Consider the following 20,360-nt stretch of genomic DNA (forward strand, 5'->3'; position numbering starts at 1 on the left):
TGCATAGGACTGGATGCATCTGTGGTAAGAGCAGGAATGATGATGGTGGTACATGGTTGGTGTAGTATTGAATGTTGCTCTTCTGTAGCCTATCATGCATGCTGCCTTGGGTGGGTGTTAAGTCCCCTTAACACCTCCCTTCTCTCTTCCCAAGTACATATTGTTTCTAGCTGTACAAAATCTTTACTTGATGTTTAACTTAAAAATGCAGAAAGTTATGTGGTTTTCCTGAACTCTTGCAGGGCGCAGAGTCCTTGGAGTGAAGAGACTATGTATTGATACTGCTCTTTAAGCAGACAGGAAATCAGCCATTCTTCTTGCTCCTCAGGGCTTTCTATCCTACGCTGTGCCTTAAACATTGAAACTGTAGAAATGAATAGTGTATCCTTGAAACGTCCTCGCTCTGAGGATGATGTGGCTAATGCAGACGAAATTAAAAGACAGAAGATCTCAGAGAAGTCTAAGACAGGGAACGACTCTGGGCAGAGTGTTGAGACTGTAACAGAACAACCTGAGAAACCTCTGCTTGAGGACACGAAAAATGAAATAATCCCCAATGAGGAAAGTGAGGAGCAGGAGGATGAGGAACTAGAGGACGGTGATGAAGATGGAGATCCAGAGAGCTTTGCAGACATGATGAAGCATGGACTGACAGAAAGTGATGTTGGCATAACTAAATTTGTTAGCTCTCATAAAGGGTTTTCTGGAATCTTAAAAGAGAGGTAACTCTTTGTCTTGTTATGTATGTTAATTCCTTGTGTTAAGCAGCTGTTTTTCTCCATTTTCCTTTTCTGACTCACAGGATGCAACTAGATTATGCGCTGCCACTCAGGAGGTTCATCACTTTCTCTTCCTAGTGCTGAGACTGAAAGAAAGGTTTAATTTGGGACTTTTTGATTGTTTTTCTCTTTTTTTCTTCCTTTTTTTCTTTCCTGTCAAATGGAGCTCTGAAGAAAGAAGCTGTGTATGGATAGAAATACATGATTACACTGACCTTTGCCATTTGTCTTGCACTCTGGCAGCAGCATACGGCATAAAACCTTATGCAGTATGCCCACCTTTTGTACCACTCTTCAGTGCTGATACAAGATGTACTGGAGAATGGTATTGAAACCATCCCTCTTTGGTGGTTCTTTGCTTTTCCCTGACTTTTTCGTGCTAATGTCTTTAAACACATATTGTCAGATGGTCCATTAGGCTTTAAATTATAGTCTGATCAGTTGTAATGTCATTCACAAAACATAAAAGGGAATTTTATAACTCAGGGTATGGAATTTTACATTATAAACTTAATAGATGTTTGGGTTTTAGCTTTTTTCTAACGAAACTTCTAGGTTTTTTAAATTAAATAACGTATTTGCATAAAACAATGCAAATACAAAAACTCACTGAAGTGAGAGTCATTGTTGCCCTGGCTTAGCAAAGCAATTAAAGGTGCTTTGTTTACACACCAAGAAGTGCCTGTTTTTAAATGCTGGCTTCATATATAGATCATTTAACGTAATAAAGTGTTATGTACATGTTATGTATGTATCTTAATATGCAGCATTAGGGAGCTAGCATAATCCTTCACTGGGGAACGCAATCTGCGCTGAATCTCCTTCTGGGAAATCTGCAAATTTTGAAGCAAGGTGGCCAAAGGTAGCCAGGTGGTAGAAGCATTCGTGGGCTCATGGGTTTTCTTTGATCCTGGTTTATAACACCTATCATTAATTTAGTCCTGGCATTTTTATGGTACCAGTCACTAGCATGTCTAGACAGCTAGAGATAATAAGAGAGAGGACACATAACGTTCCTCAGGAAGGAATTCTACCGATATGACGTATGGCTGCACAGAGGTATGGCAAATGAAGGCTTGGGGGAGATAGAGTAGAAATGTTCCCATGGTGAAGTTTTATTCATCTTTCGACATTCATAGACTAAGAATTCCGCCCCCCCCCCCCCCTTTAATAGCGGATGCTACTTAAAAATCATTTAGCAATTGCAACATAGACTGTCTGTGCTCTGTTAAAGTCAGGATGTTTTTATTACTGGACATAGTTACTTGATCAAAAATGTCACAGTCAAATTCTTTGTTGCTATCATAGAGTATGCAGAGTAACTGTTTATTTGAAAGATGTTCTCTGTAATTGAATATACGTAACACAGCTAAATTTGTCCTGCTTTCCTTAAAGAGTGGTTCACATGCACTTTATTCTGCAGGTTATTTGAAGTGACAGAGTTAATGTGTTTGTGTTCACGTTGTAGCAATGCAGTAGAGTCTTAATTGTCAGAAATTATTGGGATTGAGGATATGCATTACTGATCTCTGCAAGCTAGTAAGAAAATGACTCAGAATAACTACAGCAGGTGTTTGGTTATAAGCAAAGAAGTCTGCTGTGTTTAGATATGTCAGACTTTCTTCTATGTTCTTGTGGTATCCTTCTGAGGGGTGATAATAGGTACAGCTTTCTCATGGTTGAATTTTCTTTTACATTAATTGAATAATGTGAATTCAGAATTCTTGAATGAATTCTGCTAACAAACGGCTTCTTGGGAAAGGACTTTGTGATGTGAGATTTTTACTTTTTTACTACAATTTTCATGTGTCTTCCTTCCTATCAGATACTCAGACTTTGTTGTCCATGAAATAGGCAAAGATGGACGTGTGAGCCATTTAGATGACTTTTCTGTTCCAGTGGATGATGAGGTAAATTTTGAGGTAAATTTTGAGGTAATGGCTATGCTCCTTAAGCAAAAATGTCAAAAGGCAGAAAGTTGTTCTGTGAGGGTTATTGGATATTTGTTTTCCCCTCCCGAAATGTGTATTAGGACCCGTCAGAAGAAACATTTACAGTTTTATCAGACGAAGACAAGCAGCGTTTAGAGGAGCTCCAGCTTCTTAAGAATAAGGAAACTAGTGTTGCCATAGAGGTAAAATTAAGAAATGATATGATGTTTGGAGTGGGGGAGGTGGATGAGAGAGTGAGTGAGTGGAAGGTTCATGCTTTCTAGTGCATGTAAGGTATAAGACCAGTTTGAGCGTGATGCAACAAGTAATACCGAAATGTTTCCAGTTTGGGGTTCAGTTCTGTAAAGCCTTAAAGATATATTCAAATTCATGCATAAGTTGTCATTTTGATTTCAGTGGGACTGTACACATGAACTCAAATACACGTCTTAATTTCCGTGGTGTTGAAATTTTCTTGCAGTATTTTGGTTTTCTGTCTCGTAGTATTTTATAGGATAATTATGTAAGAAGGATTAAATAAAACATCCATTGTGATGAAAGACTATTTTCAAGGTCAGTGTTTAGTGATTTAATAGAAAAGAAAGTAAATATGCTCTTCTGTAAAAAGAAAAGTAAGAAGGTACAAAATGAAATTAAAACTTGGTATTTTTAAACATCCAGATATTCCATATACTTGAAGAATAACTGTTGAGCTAAATTTGGGGGACAGAGATGAGTAGGATTAAATCTGGTAATTTCAAATAAGCATTCACACATTAAATAATCTTATCTAGATTTTTTTTCCTTTAATGCATATAGAAAACTTCATTTTGCCAGAGTTTTCATTAGAAGAGGGAATTTTATTAAGCACAGAAGAGAGGAATGAATCGTGAGAATTTTTTTTTGTGAATGCTGGGACTGGGGTTTGTAGAAGAGTTATTTATTATTTTTCAAACTTATTTTAATAAGTAGGCCAGACTTCTAAAAGTATACCTATTCAGTACTTTAGTGTGATTTGGTAGGTTTTCTTTAAGCATGCAAAATTTAACTCCGAGAGAATCCCTCCTCTTTTGTATTACTTTATTTGGTTTCTGTATGCATCTGTATTAACACAGGTAATTGAAGACACCAAAGAAAAAAGAACAGTTATCCATCAGGCTGTGAAGTCCTTGTTTCCTGGACTGGAGACTAAAACAGAAGATCGAGATGGAAAAAAATACATTGTTGCTTATCATGCTGCTGGGAAAAAAGCATTGGCAAGTGAGTTTCAGTATCACAGCAGTTGCGTAAAGTAAATGCTAAAGTTATCCCCATAACAAAGATTGTTAGTAAGTCCTTCAATTGGAGCATACCTCCTAATGTAGTCTGGCTTTGCTTTTTCATCTTTGCAACTGATGCTGTGCATCTAAAATCACTAGGAATACAAGGAGTGTCTCAAATTTAAATTTCTACTTGTTTTTCTTTCCAAACCATTCATCAAATACAACCATGCTAGAAGTAAGAGGATCTTTTGCAGTTTCAGTGGGAATAGGCAAAATAGGGGTTTTATTTTCAGTATTGTTTGACCTTAGCTTTCATGAACTTACCTGGATGTGTAAGCGTGCATTGTGGAAGTAAGAGGTTGTAGTTGAAATGTGTACATTACACTGACGGTCAGTATAATCTTAACTGTCTTGAAAATCCATGACAAAATTCTCAATGGCTTGAATAGAGACAAGCACCTATTTGTTTTCTCAGAGTTACAGTTTTGTACAAACATAATACATTTACCATGATATTTAAAGCTACTTCTGCTTCCAAGGCTAATCATATTTGCAGAAAATTGCCTTTATTCATTATAAAATACAGTTACTATTTTTGAATAATCAAAGTAATGAAGGATTTTCAACATGAAGTGTTATCCGCCTTAATCTTGTCAAATACTGTTTTGATTACTGGGGATAGATTCATGTGTCTTACATCTTTTAATGTTACTACAAATTTGTTGTTACTCTAAGTTCAGAGGATTGTCTACATGCAGAATATTGCACATCTAATGAAAAGTATTAAGGTTTGGTTTAAACTGATTGCAATGCTATGTCATTTCAACCTACTACAAATGACAGTATGTAAACCTAGCCCTTACGTTTTAAAGATGAACGAGGTGGACAAAGGATAAGGAGATAATTTAAAACTGGAGATAACACCATCTCCACATTCAATTTAGTTATTTTTTAAAGCAAATATGGGAATGTTTTACTTTTATTGGTACAATTATAATGTATTTATGTATCTTGTTTAACCATGTTTAGAAAATTTGTATGTTTGCATGCTTTATGCATGGAGTATGTATACTTACCAGCACAAAATCCTCCTCAGACAGTTTTGTTCTCTGTTGGTTTGTAATGGTTTTACCTCAACCTTTTCCTTCTGCTGCTTGTATTCTTTAACCATTGTTACTGTCAAGTGGTTGTTATTAAGCTGACCAGTATGACTTACGAGATACTGTATAAAAGAGTAAGTATTTGAAATATGCTGAAAAGAATTTAGTGATGTGTCTCTAGGATTAAAACATTATCTGGAGCACCATCTTGTGATGCAGAGGAGCATCATCTATTTAAACTTGGATTCCTAAGTTGTGATGCTGCAGACGCCTGTGCATGTCGGTGGAGATGTGTGCAGTTTCAGTGAGTGTGTGTAAATGCTTATGAATGTAGGATTTAAGAGTTCCTTTTAGTCAGGATTTCGTGTTTCTATAGCCACTGAGACGTCTTAGTCCTGAGTGGGTTTCCTGGGCAAGAAACATTTCAGAAGTGTAGAATATTTGACTATTAGCTATCTGATTACTTTTGTTGATAACGTAAAAGGTTGCCAAGCATACTTTACTAAAATTTAAAATTAGAAGCTGCTTTGTGTCTGTAGTAAGTTTACACCCAAAATACTTAAAACACTGCCTTACTAAATGGTCAGTAAACTGCTATTTCATCATTGTCCACAAATGAAGTTTGTTGCATCTCCGATTGAAGCTTTCCGTATGTTCACTGTTTGCCTCTGCACGATTCCATTGCATAACTGTCTAAATTGCTGTCATCCACCACCTAACTGTTGGATGCTCTCTAAAGCATAAACAATCCCATAACCATAAACCTGCATGTTCACCTCTAAAAACCCTTCGACAGTCTAAAAATTAAATGCTACTCTTTTGTGCTCTTTATGCTATGCATTGGGACAGAGGTCAGAACTGCAACAGGTAAGAGATGTTGACATTTCATGCTAACAAAATGAAATGCCAACCATTACAACCTCCTAAAAAGTGACAAGACTGGCCAAACTAGTAACAATTAAAAAAACCCTGCACATAAGCAATGCTTAAAATTCCCTGAAACAGCCAAGAATTGGGCTTGTGCTACCTCTGTTTCCTAGTGCAGTATGGGCAGTAGTCATTCAGTGCAGAGAAAGTCTGCCAGTAATAACTGATGTGAATTATCAGTTTTGACGATACCGTTTGACACGTGTGGTAAATTTTCCATTGATTTCATTAAGCCAAGCCTTTGCCCTTCAGCCTTGTATTTCAGACACCACTATCTGTATTTATACAACTTTAAAAGTATATATCATACATCCTGATACTAAAAAAGACCTTCCAGCCCTCGAGTTGCAGCAAAAGGTTTGGAAAAAGGGCTTGGAAATGCGATTTTACTGTCAAAAATGTAACATGACTCTGAAACATAGCAATAAGGACTGCACACTGTCCCTCTGGTCCACCTACCCAGTTGAATACTTTGAAGTATTGGGTGAGGATTGGTTAAATATAGAGACTGTAGCTGCAGTCTCCCAGTACTCAGCATGGCCGCAGTGCAGTGGATAGGCACATGGCTGTGATGCCCAAAGCATGATGAGCCCATTGGTATATATAGTATCTATAGAGTCCTTTTAGTCTAGCCCAGATTAGGGCTCGCTTTTTGAAGGGTGTTGAAATGACCATGTGCAAGATGGATTAGTTACATTTAAAGAGTAATCCCAGCTGGAAAAGACCTTCCTTGTGAATCATGCTCTGTCTTCCTCTCTTCCCTTCTGAGTTCTTCATGAAGGACCTTGCTCTTCCAGCTGAATGCAGTGTTTCATTGACTGTGTTTAAGAACAGTGGTGGCTCAGAAGGGAGACGAGCAAGAGCATGAGGTCTCTTAATAGGCGTTGGACCATACTGCTCAGTTTAGGTCCTAGGAAACTCCATAGGGAGGGGATTGCTTAGAAACTGGTGGTACAAGGCAAGCGTTGCAATAATTTTTAAGTGATTAAAAACTATGTGTATAGTATTTCATACTGTAGCATGTGAAATTGTTTTTGCGGAAGTGTGTGTATGGATGGCAGCTTCTCTAAAAAAGCAAGAAGAATTATCTTTTACCAGAAAGTTTCACGAAAATTAAGCATATTCACTGTCTGTGTGGGATATCTGGGCTTTATTAAGCTAATGTGAACAAAAAGAGTAAAATTTCCCAAGAACTTCCTTCCTGCATTGGTGTTTATGTACTGGAATAGGACTGGCTTTTTCAGTTATCTTTTGTGTTAGGAAAGATGCTTAAGCCCTTTTTGTACAAAAACAGGAATGTCTGCTTGGTGGCTACTAAGAGATAAGGTACTTGTTATTTAAAACAAAACAAATCCTTAGTTTTGTTCTTATAAAACAAAGCACCTCAAAATTGGTTGCGAAACCTGCGTAGACTCAGTCCCCCTTTCCAGTAATGCCATCAACAGTGGATGATTGTAAAAGCAAGATTTTATCTCTGGAAGCTTTTATGTGAAACAAAAGTTTGACAAATACATTGACAGTTTTTTTCCCTCTCCAGAAAATGCCAAATAATTGTACAGAATTGTAAATTAGTTGTTAGTCTGCAGGAGCTGAAGTTATCTCTCCCTCTGGCGTTGTCTAAACAGGGGACAGTATCTGGCTTGAATTATTTGTTAATGTCTCTATTGTGCCAGATTTCTCTCTCCCATAGGACTTTTAAAAAAAAAATTCTCCTTAAATTTTTTGAGAGTATATTTTTAGGCTTTTGTAGAGATATGACCCATGCTTTTGTGACATGCAGAAAAAAATCCTACAGAAATAATGAATATGTTAGTACTATAAATAATAATTGTAGTCTTCCCACAAACAGGGCTCCAGTGGTCCTCATCTGTTAATTACAGAAGGCACTAGATGAAATGTAGAGTGGCTTTAATTGCTGAAAGTGTAATAATAACGTTTTTGAGACATTTAATCAGGCAATATGGCAGTTAAATGACTAGGGTATATTTTTAGATAATTTCATGACAAAGGAACTGTCAGCATTTCATTCAAGATTTTCTAGGTGACAGAATTGTTACAGCCCAGTGGAAAGGGAGGTCTTTTTCAATGTGCTTTGCAGCTTTTGCTGTTAGTAATTCACTTTTTTCTTTTTTTTTTTTTTTCAAAAGCAGATGGGAATTAGCAGAAATTGATCTTGCATATTTGTTTTAAATGTAGCTGCAATGGCAAAGATACTAATTAAATTAAAAAATTACTCTTCACAAATTTTAACCTTTTGTTTTTAAAGATCCAAGAAAACACTCTTGGCCAAAATCTAGGGGAAGCTACTGCCACTTCGTACTGTACAAGGAGAACAAGGACACTATGGATGCCATTAATGTCCTATCCAAATTTTTAAGGTAAGGCTGTTGTTTCTGCCAGCCTGGCTAGCGTGCAGTCCTTCCTCCACAGTGTTTCATGTTACTGTAAATGTTATGCTTCAGAATTATGTAAGAACAACACAAGTGTTGCCTAATTTGCAGCCAGTGGTGGTTTTTTTTAAAAAAAGATATTCTAGAATATGAAATTTGAAACTTGTAAGTTTTGGGATCATTTTGTTCCATTCTCACCTCCTTCCAAGTACCCTACTACTTCAACGGAAAAAGGTCCACAATTGAAGTTGGCTGATCTCAGAAAGGCTCGGCAGCTCAAAGCCTCAATTTGCGTAACTTGAATTAAAAGCCATTTTTTTCCCCCAGTGTGTGAATATATGCAAGTATGTTATGAACCTGTCAGATATTGCTGTGATAATATGCTGATCCTAAGTTACAGTTGATAAACTGTTGTTCCATGTATTAATTTCTCTATGGCAAAACAGTCTTAGTTCCTTTCACCCCATCAAGTGCAGCAACAAGATTTGCCAAAAGCATGATGTGAACACAGTGAATTGCAGAGGAAGGACTATTTTAAAATTGGGTCAATTCAGTGATCTACCCGTAGGGAAACTTCCCACTTCTCCCTTCCTTTTTCCTGTCACCCTTCCTTTCCAAAAATAAATGTAAACTAGTATACTGCTAGTATTTGTATTTGAGAACAGGGTGGTAGGAGCATAGTTCGGTGGAAAAATGTATGTAATGGCAATCGTGCTACCCCCTGCTGCCCATAGCTAGAATAACTGGAAATATTCCCTGCGTAACACAGGCTGTAAAGTACAAAGTGGAAAGGAAAGGGAATTTTCCTCTCAAGGAAATAAATGGATCAAATTTTAAATTAACTTCTCATATTCTCACATAATGTGCATGCATGGTATATTCAAACAGACATGTTATTTGAAGTTTAAGGAAGAAATGGACATGAATTTTTTTTTGTGAAATTAGTGGTGGCTGCACATTTGTGCATTGAGTGGATGTATATAAATAAGTAGTTCAAAGCTCATGTTCTGAAAGCACAGTTGTTTTAAAAGTGCATCTGTCTACACATAATTAAAACAGAGAAATTTCCCTGTGTTTTATGTACTTATAGATGAGATTAGAAAATGTAACACATATCCAGGGGTGTCAAATGGTAGCCTAGTTCTGGGGAATATATGTGTATTTTCTATTTTTCATATAGAAGATTAATAATTCTAGGTAATGATGCTGAAAATTATGTTTGATCTGTGGCTATTTTAATATACATAATGTCTGTTACTGTTGCATTTAAGAGTGAAGCCAAACATATTTTCCTACATGGGAACTAAAGATAAAAGGGCTATAACAGTTCAAGAGATCGCTGTTCTTCGGTAAGTGAAAGTATACTGGAGTATTTGTACTCCTACCATGATAACTTGAATATCTCACTAAATACCTTGAAGACTAAGTATACATGTGACACAAATGGTGGATTCAGGTCATGATCATGTAAAGCACATGTATTAATGAAGACGCTGCAATACTTTTTTATTCCATGGTGATTGCTAGTATTTTCAGTCAGTGGTGCTTTGAGTCGTAGGTTGGATACATGTATTTGGCTGAAGCAGTGGGCCATATTGCTGACGTGCTCTTACGCTGCATGGCTCCCATGCAACAGCAGAAAAACAGCATAACACGGTGAAAATTATGTCCCATTTGCTTCCTGACTTTTGTTTCCCCCTTCCTCCAGCTGGATTCCTATTTTCTTTCTCACTGAACAGCTCCAGAGAAGGCTAACCACTGCGTTTGCTCATCTGTGAGTAGCCAGAAGGGGCAAAAAATGACAAGGAATTTTTCCTGCCTTAACCTACTCCCAGAAGTCGCCTACTAAAACAAAATAAAATTTATTTTGTCATATTCCAAGATAATTATATGGCTTCTGGGCACTTGAAATTAATGTTACATCCATAACTGAGAATGATAAATGCCTCGCAGTCATATATTACAACATCTTTCTAGCTAGGTGGAATATTCTACCTGGACTACTACTTACAACTCTTTGAAAACCACGCTCATCAAGTGAGTAATTCCAGGGTTTCAGAGCCAGAAATTTTATCAATTCCTTGTTAAAAGGAGGACATTCACTACTTAATTGTTCATGTTTTTCCTCCCAGTGGTTTGCATGTGCATACGTTTGCACATATAAAAGGAATTACTAATTTGTGAATTGTGAGAAGCCCCAGATTCTTACTCTTGCAAGGCAAGTTTGCAAAGTGATGACCATTAACCAAACTTGTGGTGTAGCCATCTCAGGTGCTGTTTCATTTACTTTTAACATGATCACATTTAATGTTGTGTCCAAGAGTTTCAATGTGTTATAAGCATTGAATGGGGGGGAACATACTGATTTGTGGTATCTGTTCAGTAGTGCCACGGTACCTGACTCTCCTGCGCAGCCTTGGAGAAGGATGGCATAGGAGAGAAGACATTACCGTTATCAGCCTGCTCTGAGCGGAGTACGCTGGCCACGCTAGTTGATAAACTTGTCTATCCTGCTATAAATTTTAGTGGAAGTGTCAGAGAGCAGCTCGGTGATGCAAAGAACAGGGTATGCGTCCAAAAATATTAGCAACAAAAATGACAGATATCAGTGACAGATTGGATTTCATACTCGTTTATCTGCACTAAGCTTACACAGTGGCTCATTACTTTGTGTTTATGACTGTGCTAACTGGACTGTATTAATGGTGTAGTTACTCAAATAAAGCAGAGTTCAGCTTGTGGGGTACAGTATACATCAATATTGCAACATACTTTTTTTGAGTGCATACTGTAACGTTGATTTGAAAAGACAGTACTAACAGTCTTTGTCACGGTTTACATTTCCTCTTGTATAAGTAGCCTTAAGATTTATCTGTTCTTTTCTTTTAGATATTTCATTAAAATACTTTGAGCAGGCAACAATAGAAAATTAGGGAAGCTGGACTCACTGCTTTTTGTTTTGAAATGCCGGCATTTTCATATTTACTTAACTATCTGTTTTTCTAAGCATGGGTTGGTTACTGTTGTCTGTTTCTTTTCAGAATCACTGCACAAAGACTTGCTCATTTGAATAAATGTTTGATGAACTTCAAATTAGGAAATTTCAGTTACAAGAACCATCCACTGAAACTAGGAGAACTGCAAGGGAACCATTTCACTGTTGTTCTCAGGTAATAAGCTAGTATGTATTTAGACAGTTCTGTTAGAATTTTTTTTCTTTAATTAGGTGAGGGATATCAGTGCATCTTGTGTTACAAAAAAGAAGAAAAGTTCTGCTATTGGCAGGAGTCTGTTGAATTTGATAAGTGCTATATAATGTTGATGTTGAGCTTTAATATTATGGGGATCACAAAATAGTGTAAGCCCTTAATAATCTGCCTATAACTTTTTTTTTTAATGCTAGAAACATAACAGGAACTGATGATCAGATAGAGCAAGCAATGCACTCTCTCAGGGAAATTGGATTCATTAATTACTATGGAATGCAAAGATTTGGAACCACAGCTGTTCCTACATATCAGATTGGCAGGTATGTGTTGTTTTCATCCCTTTTTTTGATTTTATTTTTGTCCCTGTATAGCTTTTAATGTATTCTTGGGAACATTTTTCTAGCATATTGCATGTGCCAGTTTTAATTTTAGATTCAAGAAAGAACTTGTTTCTGAACTTGCTTCAGCAGGTATCTTGCATAATACCACTACTTTTAATACTGCGTAAATCTAAACACTAATAGTTCTTTTTCTGGGTAAGTTGGCTAAGTCTCCTTAAAATATTTTTAGTCAGTTCTTAATAAACTTTACTGTTTGAATCTTAGAGCTATTCTACAGAACAGTTGGAATGAAGTAATGGATTTGATACTAAAACCACGGCCAGGAGGTAAGGACTGAAAAATGGTACATCAAGTGTTTCTGCCTCTCCTCCTCCAAGAATTGTGTGTTCAAGAAAAACACTTCTAGATTTTCATTCTTTTAATTTGAAAGGATGTTTCTGAGGACAGCTTTGCACGTGCTAAGCTTCAGCCGTTCAGCAGTGGGGAAGCAATCTTCAGACTCTCTGCCTTTCTGCTTCTCTTTCCTTGCTGTGCAGTTTCTTGAAGTGGGGGTGAAAAGGGACCTGAATACTTACACGCAGAGTCTGCTCAGACTCCATGTCAAGCCTTCCAACCTCAACTATTCTGTGATTCTCTTAATCTGTGTAATTACCGTGACTGAAACTTTAATTTTTCAACTGTTTGAACAAAAGGTGAGATGGATGCTTTTTTGGTGTGTAGTTAAAGTATTTTTATTTTACATCCTTGTTCTAGCTGAAAAGGGATACTTAGTGAAATGCAGAGAAGAATGGGCAAAAACTAAAGATCCAGCAGCAGCCCTCAAGAAACTACCTGTAAAAAGGTGCGTGGAAGGACAGCTTCTACGCGGGCTCTTAAAGTATGGAATGAAGAACATAATCTCTGCATTTGGCATAGTGAGTGTGAAAGTGCTGTGGGGTATTACTTGAATAAATGTTCTTTTGATGGTAACATGATGAATTTGAAATAGACTCATAGATGCTTGATGAGTAGAAGGTTAGGTGTAAAATCTTTACATTTATCCTGCCTTTTTGCTTGAAGTACTGCTGCATGGTAACTGACACCATCTGTAATTAATGTATGCCTAATGAGCTTTACAATTTATACGACAATCTGTCTGGTACTTTGGAAGAAATATAATTATACTTAGTAACCATGTATAATACACATCGGAGAATTGTGCAAAGGTTCAGTATCAGAGTTTTTCTGTTGCTTTGAAAGTATAAATCAAACTGATAGTGTGCTAATGAATCAGCTTGGCATAGAGGTGGTGGATTCACTGTCATTTTCAAGTACTGTAATCAAGATCAAGTCTTTGGAGAAAATACCTCATCACCAGCAAACTACTGGCTCCTTTGTAGGAGCCAAGGAATAATTTCTTGTTTATGAAGAATTAGAATAACACTGTGCTTTCACATCTGCAAAGTTTACTTAAGATTTCAGGAGGCTGAGTATGAATTCAGTGTTTTATAATAGCCCAATGTGTTTGAGCTGTTGAATAAAAAAAAATTTTAGAAAAAGTGGGTTTTGGGGTTTGTTTTGGTTTTTTTTTTTTTTTTTTAATTTAAGCCCAGGGGTTTTTGTGTGGATTTCAAATGTATAAAAGCATTATTTCTTCACGTACCCTTTTCCCAAATAATGAACAAAAATCAAATCTGTGTACCAAGAAATAGTTAGTCTTGTTGCTGGAGAAGGTAGCATTTTAAATAAATGCCTTTTTGGTTATGATTGAGAGAAAAAATATAAATACACCTTTCTAATGTTTCTTTTTTTTTTTTTTACCTCTAGATACCAAGAAATAATCGTTTAATGTATATTCATAGCTATCAGAGTTATGTGTGGAATAATATGGTGAGCAAGAGAATAGAAGAATATGGGCTTAGAGCTGTACCAGGAGATCTCACACTTAAAGGAGGTAAAATCAGATAAACAAAAAGCCAGTGTTGCTGTGTAGTTCAAATTCCTAGGAAAACGAGGCACATCTGTTTCTGTGATACTGCTTACATATTTTCTTTTCCCTCTCGCCCATTTTGGTCCAGTGATTTATGAATCCATTGGCCAGTTTTTAGTCAAATTTTGCAAGGAATTGGAAGTTAGGTATTACACTTCCATGAGCTGTTGGTTTGCTTGTTTTTCCAAATAGCTGGATAGGGGAGAGACACTATGAAGGGTTGATTGTTCTCAAGAATGAACTCAAACCTATTTGAGCTATGGAGAACTATGGAGGGATGTTATGAATGTTTTAACCACAGAAGTTTTTGTTTGCATTAGTCTCTTGTAAAGCAGAGGCTCCAATCAGTTAAAACTTTCTTCACTTGGATTTGCTCTGGCATTTCCCTGGAGTGAGAACATCCACAGTATTTCTCCTTCATGTATGCCTGGTGCCTGGTAGGGGGACTGTTCATCTAGCAGCCCTTAGTTCATTCAGCCTTAAAAGTCACTGGAAACCAGGCTGTGACAGTTTTGAAGACTGTTACTTCTTTTCTTGGAGATGTTGTCTATTAAGCGGAGATAAAACACGTTAATTATCTGTCTCAAAGTACGCTTGTTTCAATCAAATGGTTCATTTTAAATTTAGCTAGTGTTAACTGTTACAGGCATCCATACTGACAACTCTTCATTTTTCTGTCCTGATTGTAGCCACAGCTGTTCATATCGAAGAAGGAGATGTTGAAAACTACACTATCCATGATGTAGTGATGCCATTGCCTGGATTTGATGTTATTTATCCAAAGCATAAAAGTAAGTCTGACTTACATTTTCAGAGTAAGTACATAAGTTAAGTCTGCTTTAAGATTGTTCTTAAAAGGAAGATTAGATCTATGTAACCTTGATGACCATTAAAACAATACACTATTTCAGATCTCAGATACATTACTGTCAGCTTCTCCCATTGTGATAATAATCGTCTGCATTGTAACTTGTTCCATTTAACATAAATCTGTTTCATAATTCTTTTTAGCTAGTAGCTTTTCCAAAGAAAGACATTTTTTACTGAGGCAAAATTATTTATCTCGGCACAAGGGGAAAAAAATGGTGAAATGATAATTGAAAAGTGTATGCATTTGATTTTTAAATTAGAAAACGTAACAAACTTCTGGAATTTGTAACCCAAGCAGACACTTGAAGTTAGGAAAAAGAACCGTGTCTCTTTAATTAAATATTAACCAATATGAATGCTTTAAAAATAAAAAAACCCATATCTTTTATTTCCTGTATATACAGTGTATTAGAGTTAAATTGTTTTTAATGGAATAGGTTGAGTGATCTATAATTATCTGCATGGAACATGATGTTATTAAGGGATCGAGTTGTAGAATCATTTCAGTTGGAAAGGACCTCAGGAGGCCATCTGGTCCAACCTTTTGGTCAAAGCGAGGTCAGTGCTGTATTCAGGCCAGCTTGTTCAGGGCTTTGTCTGAAACTTTCAAGAAGAAATAGTCTGTAAGTTGTCCTCTAAGTCTTCTCTCTCTAAGGTAAAGAAACCCAGTTCTTTTAGACTCTCCTCACAGGGCATGGGCTACAAGCCCTGGCCATTGGGGTCGTCCTCCATTGGACTCATTCGAGTTTATCAGCATCTGCTTTGTACTGGATACACTATTTTAAGTGCCATCTCATGAGTGCCCAGTAAAGGGCAGTAATTGTTTTTCTTGGTGTAGCTACTGGCTAAGCTCCTGTGGCTATTAGCTTTTGTTGCTGCCAGGGTGCTCTGTTAAGTCTCCTTTCCACTGGGAGTCCCAGGTGACTGTCAGCAGAGTTGCTCCCTGGCCTGTACCATTGCAAGGAGTTAAATCACACTCAGGTACAGGACTTTGTCCTTGCTGAATTTCATGAGGTTCCTCTTGGCCCATTCCTTTAGCCTGCCTAGGTCCCTCTGAATGGCAGTCCTGCCCCTAAGCGTATCGACTGACAGCCCAGCTTGATTTTGTCCACAAACTTGTTGGGGTGAATTCCAGCTCCTCCTCCACGTATGCTGATAAAGGTATTTAACAGGACATGTCCCAGTTCCTTGAGGAACTCTGCTTGTAATGAGCTTTTGGGTAGAGCTCAAACCAGTAGTGACTATTGTTTGAGATGATGAGCCAGACAGTTCTTCACCCATCTAGCAGTCCACCCACTGTAATGTTCTAACCTTGGATACAAGGATTCCTTGAGAACATGTCAACAGCCTTGCTCAAGGCAAGGTAGGCAACAATCACTGCTCTCCCCTCATCCACACGTGTAACAATTTCATCATAGAAGGCAGTAAGGTTCGTGGGTTTTTTGTTTTTCTTTTTCCTTTTCCCCCTTTGGTTAAAACCACGCTCACTGTTAATCTCATTGTGTGCCCAGAAACATGTTCCAAGAGGATTAGCCCCATTATTTTTCCCAGGGACCCAAGTGAGTGTGACTGGTCTGTAATTCCCTTGCTCATCCTTGCCCTTTCTGAAGATGGGTGCAGCACTTGGTTTTCTGCAGTCGCCTGGGACCTCCTCAGATCTCCACAATCTTTCAGAGATAAGAGAGAAGAGCTTTACCATGACGTGAGCCAGCTCTCTAAGCCTGTATCTTCTTCCAGTACTGGTAGTCACACTCTTTCCTGAACCTTGCCTCTAGAACATAGGCAAGGTAGACCTTGCTGGTCAAGACTGAGGCAAAGGAGGTGCTGAGACCATCAGCCTTATGTCTGTCACTAGACCACTTGCCCCGTTTAGCAGCTGGCCAACATTTTCCTTGTCGTATTCTTTCATTTCTGATGTTGCAATTTAACTCTTGTTGCTCTTGATGTCTGTTGCTCATATCAACTCTAGCTGAGCTTTGCCTTTCCTAACATGCTGAAAACTACTAAATGTAAGGGAAAGAATGGTCCATGAAAACTGGCTGTTTCAATTGGCCGCACTGTGGTCTCTCCTATTAAATATTTTCCTCTTGCAGTTGGTGAGGCCTACAAGGAAATGCTAGTAGCTGACAATCTTGATATCAACAACATGAGGCATAAGATCAGAGATTATTCACTTTCTGGAGCATACAGAAAGATTATCATTCGACCTCAGAATGTCAGTTGGTAAGTAGGAGGATAAAGGAAATAACACTTGAATTGACAGCACAGAATATATGTGGGATGACTAAGTACGAGAACTATTAGATTGACCCACAGGACGTACATGTAGACTGAAGCATAGGTAGGGAGGAATCTCTGTGCATTTCCCTTGTTTTTTACGCAGCCAAAGTTGAACCATAGCCTTACTTCCTTGGTCGTCTGGTTCTGTGATGCATGAGTGTCAAGATGTCTGTCTAGTCGCTACACTCCTTGCAAGGGCTTGCCTGAACACTTCACAGATAATATTTTATGTTGAAAGTATGATAGTATTCAAAACAGGGTTTTCTGTAGTCTTGCTATGAGAAAGTTGGTCTCCAATTACCTATCTGTCAATCACAAAGATTAGTATCACTTAATAACAGTGATTTAGCAGGTTTAAGAGATACAACCTAATTGTCATATGGCAACTGAATAAATACCTTTTAAACAGGTGACTGTACAAATGGTGCAGAAAGACTTGATCACTGATGCATAGAAAAAAAAGTAGAGGTTTTAGGAGGGAGACAAAAAATACAAATGTTTACACTTTATTTTAATTAGTGCTGATGTTTAAAGCTTATCTACTTCCCAGTTACTTTTTCAGCCTTGTCATTACATATGGAATTTCTGTTAAATGAATAGCATAAAGAGTAGAATATGTATTTAAGCCCTTTCAAAGAAATTTAGATGGCTTTCTTCAAAATTAAGACTTCTTTTTTCCCCCCCTAAGTATTCTTAAAGTTGACACCATTCTTCCCATAATTTCATAAACGATACTTCCTGTATAGCTGGAAATCCTGACAGCCCTTGAGGGAAAACAGATGAGTTATGCAAAGAAACTTCTCACTAAATTTTTTTTTTTAATAATCTTCATCAAACAGAGGCAAGTCTTCTACATAAAGCTTTACCAGTTATTGCACCATAAATGCCACCTTACCTTATTTTATTAGAAATTCCATTTCAGTTGTAGCTGCCAAACTGGAACAATAATAAACAATATTATGATCATGAAATACATAATTTTATATAAAATAATACATTATGCAATTTTATTCTAATTAAGAAGTAATAATTTAAAAATCTTACGTATCCTATAAAGGGAGGTTGTTGCATATGATGATCCCAGAATCCCGTTATTTACTACGGATTTAGATAAGCTGGAAGGAAAACCATTACCAGTTCTTCCTACAGGTAAGTTGATCTTTCTGCTGCTGGCTGCACAACAGAAGTTTCATCTGGCTGTTGCTTTGAACTGCTACATATTGAAAGCTCTTTTAAGAAAGAGCTTTCATTTAACTAGACAGTTAAGCAATGATATTAAAGATAGCCAAAGTTAGGTGTCTAAATAAGGACCCTTATTTCTCAAGAGTGCAAGCAATTCTTCCAGCAGTCTGTACTGACTGTTACATTTTCTTGCAGACATACGTAAAATCAAGTAAAAGCTTAGCAAGAAATGTCTGTGAAATGCATGAAGGTGCAATTAAGCCACAAATTGTCTGTATGCTTCAGCATTAATTATTTGTGCTGAACATAAGAGACTGCTCAAATACTTAACAGCATTCAATGGAAATTTTATGTAACTCTGGTCACAAGGTCTTTTGACACTACTTTCCAGAAAAAGTAAAGAGAGGCTAGGAATTCAGTTTTCAAAGAACAAAAGTTTATTCTGCTTTTAAAAGAAAAAAAAAACAACCCAAAACATCACTTCCTAACAGAAAATGTTAAAAAGAAGTTGTTTTATGAAATTCCACTGTGGATTGTAAATTGGAGTGTGGTGGTGATTGTTTTGTTTTATGGATGGCGGGGGGGGGGAGGGTTGGTCATGGAAAACTTTAGTCCAGTTTAGATGGCATCCAGAATAAGCATTACTTATGCCCTTAACAACAACTTCTTGCTTTGTGTCTCCTCTTACACCTTATGATAGATGGTAAATTCAGGGCACTAAAGATGGAGTTCTCCCTTCCCCCATCCACTTACGCTACCATGGCGATTCGAGAAGTTTTGAAAATGGACACAAGCATAAAAAACCAGACACAACTGAATACTACCTGGTTACGCTAAACGAACTGCAAAAACGACTTAGATTTTAACATATATAAAGTGTTTTCCTATTTACATGTTCTGTACAAATCTTTAAAGACTGGTAGTAAGAGATTTGTATTTTTTTAAGTTTTTATTAGTGCTAGCATTTAACTTCAGTAGTCAGTGGCAAGATGGTGGTTGTAATATAATACAGATCTTAGTGGCTGGTGCTTTTTAATGAATGAGTAAGTTGCCTGAGCTGTAACGTGGGTGCGTCTTTAAGAAATGGGCGTATAATAGTTTCAGAACTGGAAGAATGTTTTAGCTTGCTTTTTTTTTTTTGCAAGCACTGAATGTTTTCAAATACATGAAATTGCAGCCTAGGAAAATGAGTTACAACAAAATTAAGATATTGATAAACATTTATATCGCAGGAGTTTTTGCTGGTACTGTTTACGCTGATGTGGTAGAGGATTCTGTTAGCAAGGCTTTTCATGTGCTGTAAAGATGGACAGCTGTTTTAATTAGTTGGTCTTTTCATTAAGAAAATACTTGTGTGTATTTTCCAGCTTTACTAATACCCATACAAAAGAACAGGTACTGAAACTAAATTTAACCTAAACGTCTAGGCATGTATCAGTAACTACTTCCCTTACACATCTTGTCTGTCCATTGCTGGCAGGGGATGAGCTAGGATTCTGGTAGGAAAAAATATTATAAAGCTGTTCTAAAAAGACATTGCATTTCAGCCTCTTTCTAAACAAAATAAAAAGCTCGCGTTGCTACAATCATGTAACTAGAAGATGGTCACCACTGTTGCATGCCGCGGTGGCTGGAAGGCCCTTCACGCCCGTGCAGTACCTCAGGAGAGGCCCTTCACGCCCGTGCAGTACCTCAGGAGAGGACGTGTCTCGAGCAGCACCAAGCGGTGAAGGCTCCTGAAGCAGCGGGGCTGCGCTGTCCACAGGGGAACGAAATCAACTGCCCCTCGACCGCAGCCGAGCCCCGCCTTCCTGAAAGCACGACCGCCGCCCCGAGCGGCTGCCCGGGGCGCTGTGAAGGCCGGCAGACCGTGTGCCTCCGGCGGGGCGGGGCGGGCGCGGCGCCTGGGCTTGCTGCCGCACCGAGCAGCTGGCTGCCACCCTCGCACATGCGCGCTGCTGGCGGAGGGCAGCAGGCACCGCCCGCCGGGGCGCCTCACCCGGGCAAAGGAAAGGGGGTAGTGCGCATGCGTCTTGCGCACCGGCCGCCCCGCCCGCAGGCGGTGCTGCGCGCACGTGACCTGCCGCCCGTGGGGCTGTGGGTTGCTGACGCGGCAGGGG

At 38.0% G+C, this 20,360-nt stretch overlaps 1 protein-coding gene across 1 annotated transcript; it reads left to right on the plus strand.

Moving 5' to 3' along the window:
• Positions 1–282: 282 nt before the first annotated feature.
• On the plus strand, positions 283–19,776 carry PUS7 (pseudouridine synthase 7; the record flags this gene model as incomplete). The annotated part of the gene is made up of 15 exons (XM_009813379.2): positions 283–722; positions 2,605–2,689; positions 2,812–2,913; positions 3,826–3,970; positions 8,266–8,377; positions 9,661–9,738; positions 11,431–11,559; positions 11,793–11,918; positions 12,204–12,265; positions 12,693–12,853; positions 13,746–13,872; positions 14,598–14,699; positions 16,872–17,001; positions 18,116–18,207; positions 18,941–19,776. Coding segments are annotated over 15 exons (2,028 nt in total), but the record flags the coding sequence as incomplete, so codon positions are not given.
• Positions 19,777–20,360: the final 584 nt, after the last annotated feature.

This window comes from Gavia stellata, chromosome 4 (genome assembly GCF_030936135.1).
Source record: "Gavia stellata isolate bGavSte3 chromosome 4, bGavSte3.hap2, whole genome shotgun sequence".
In the NCBI taxonomy this organism is placed as follows: Eukaryota; Metazoa; Chordata; class Aves; order Gaviiformes; family Gaviidae; genus Gavia; species Gavia stellata.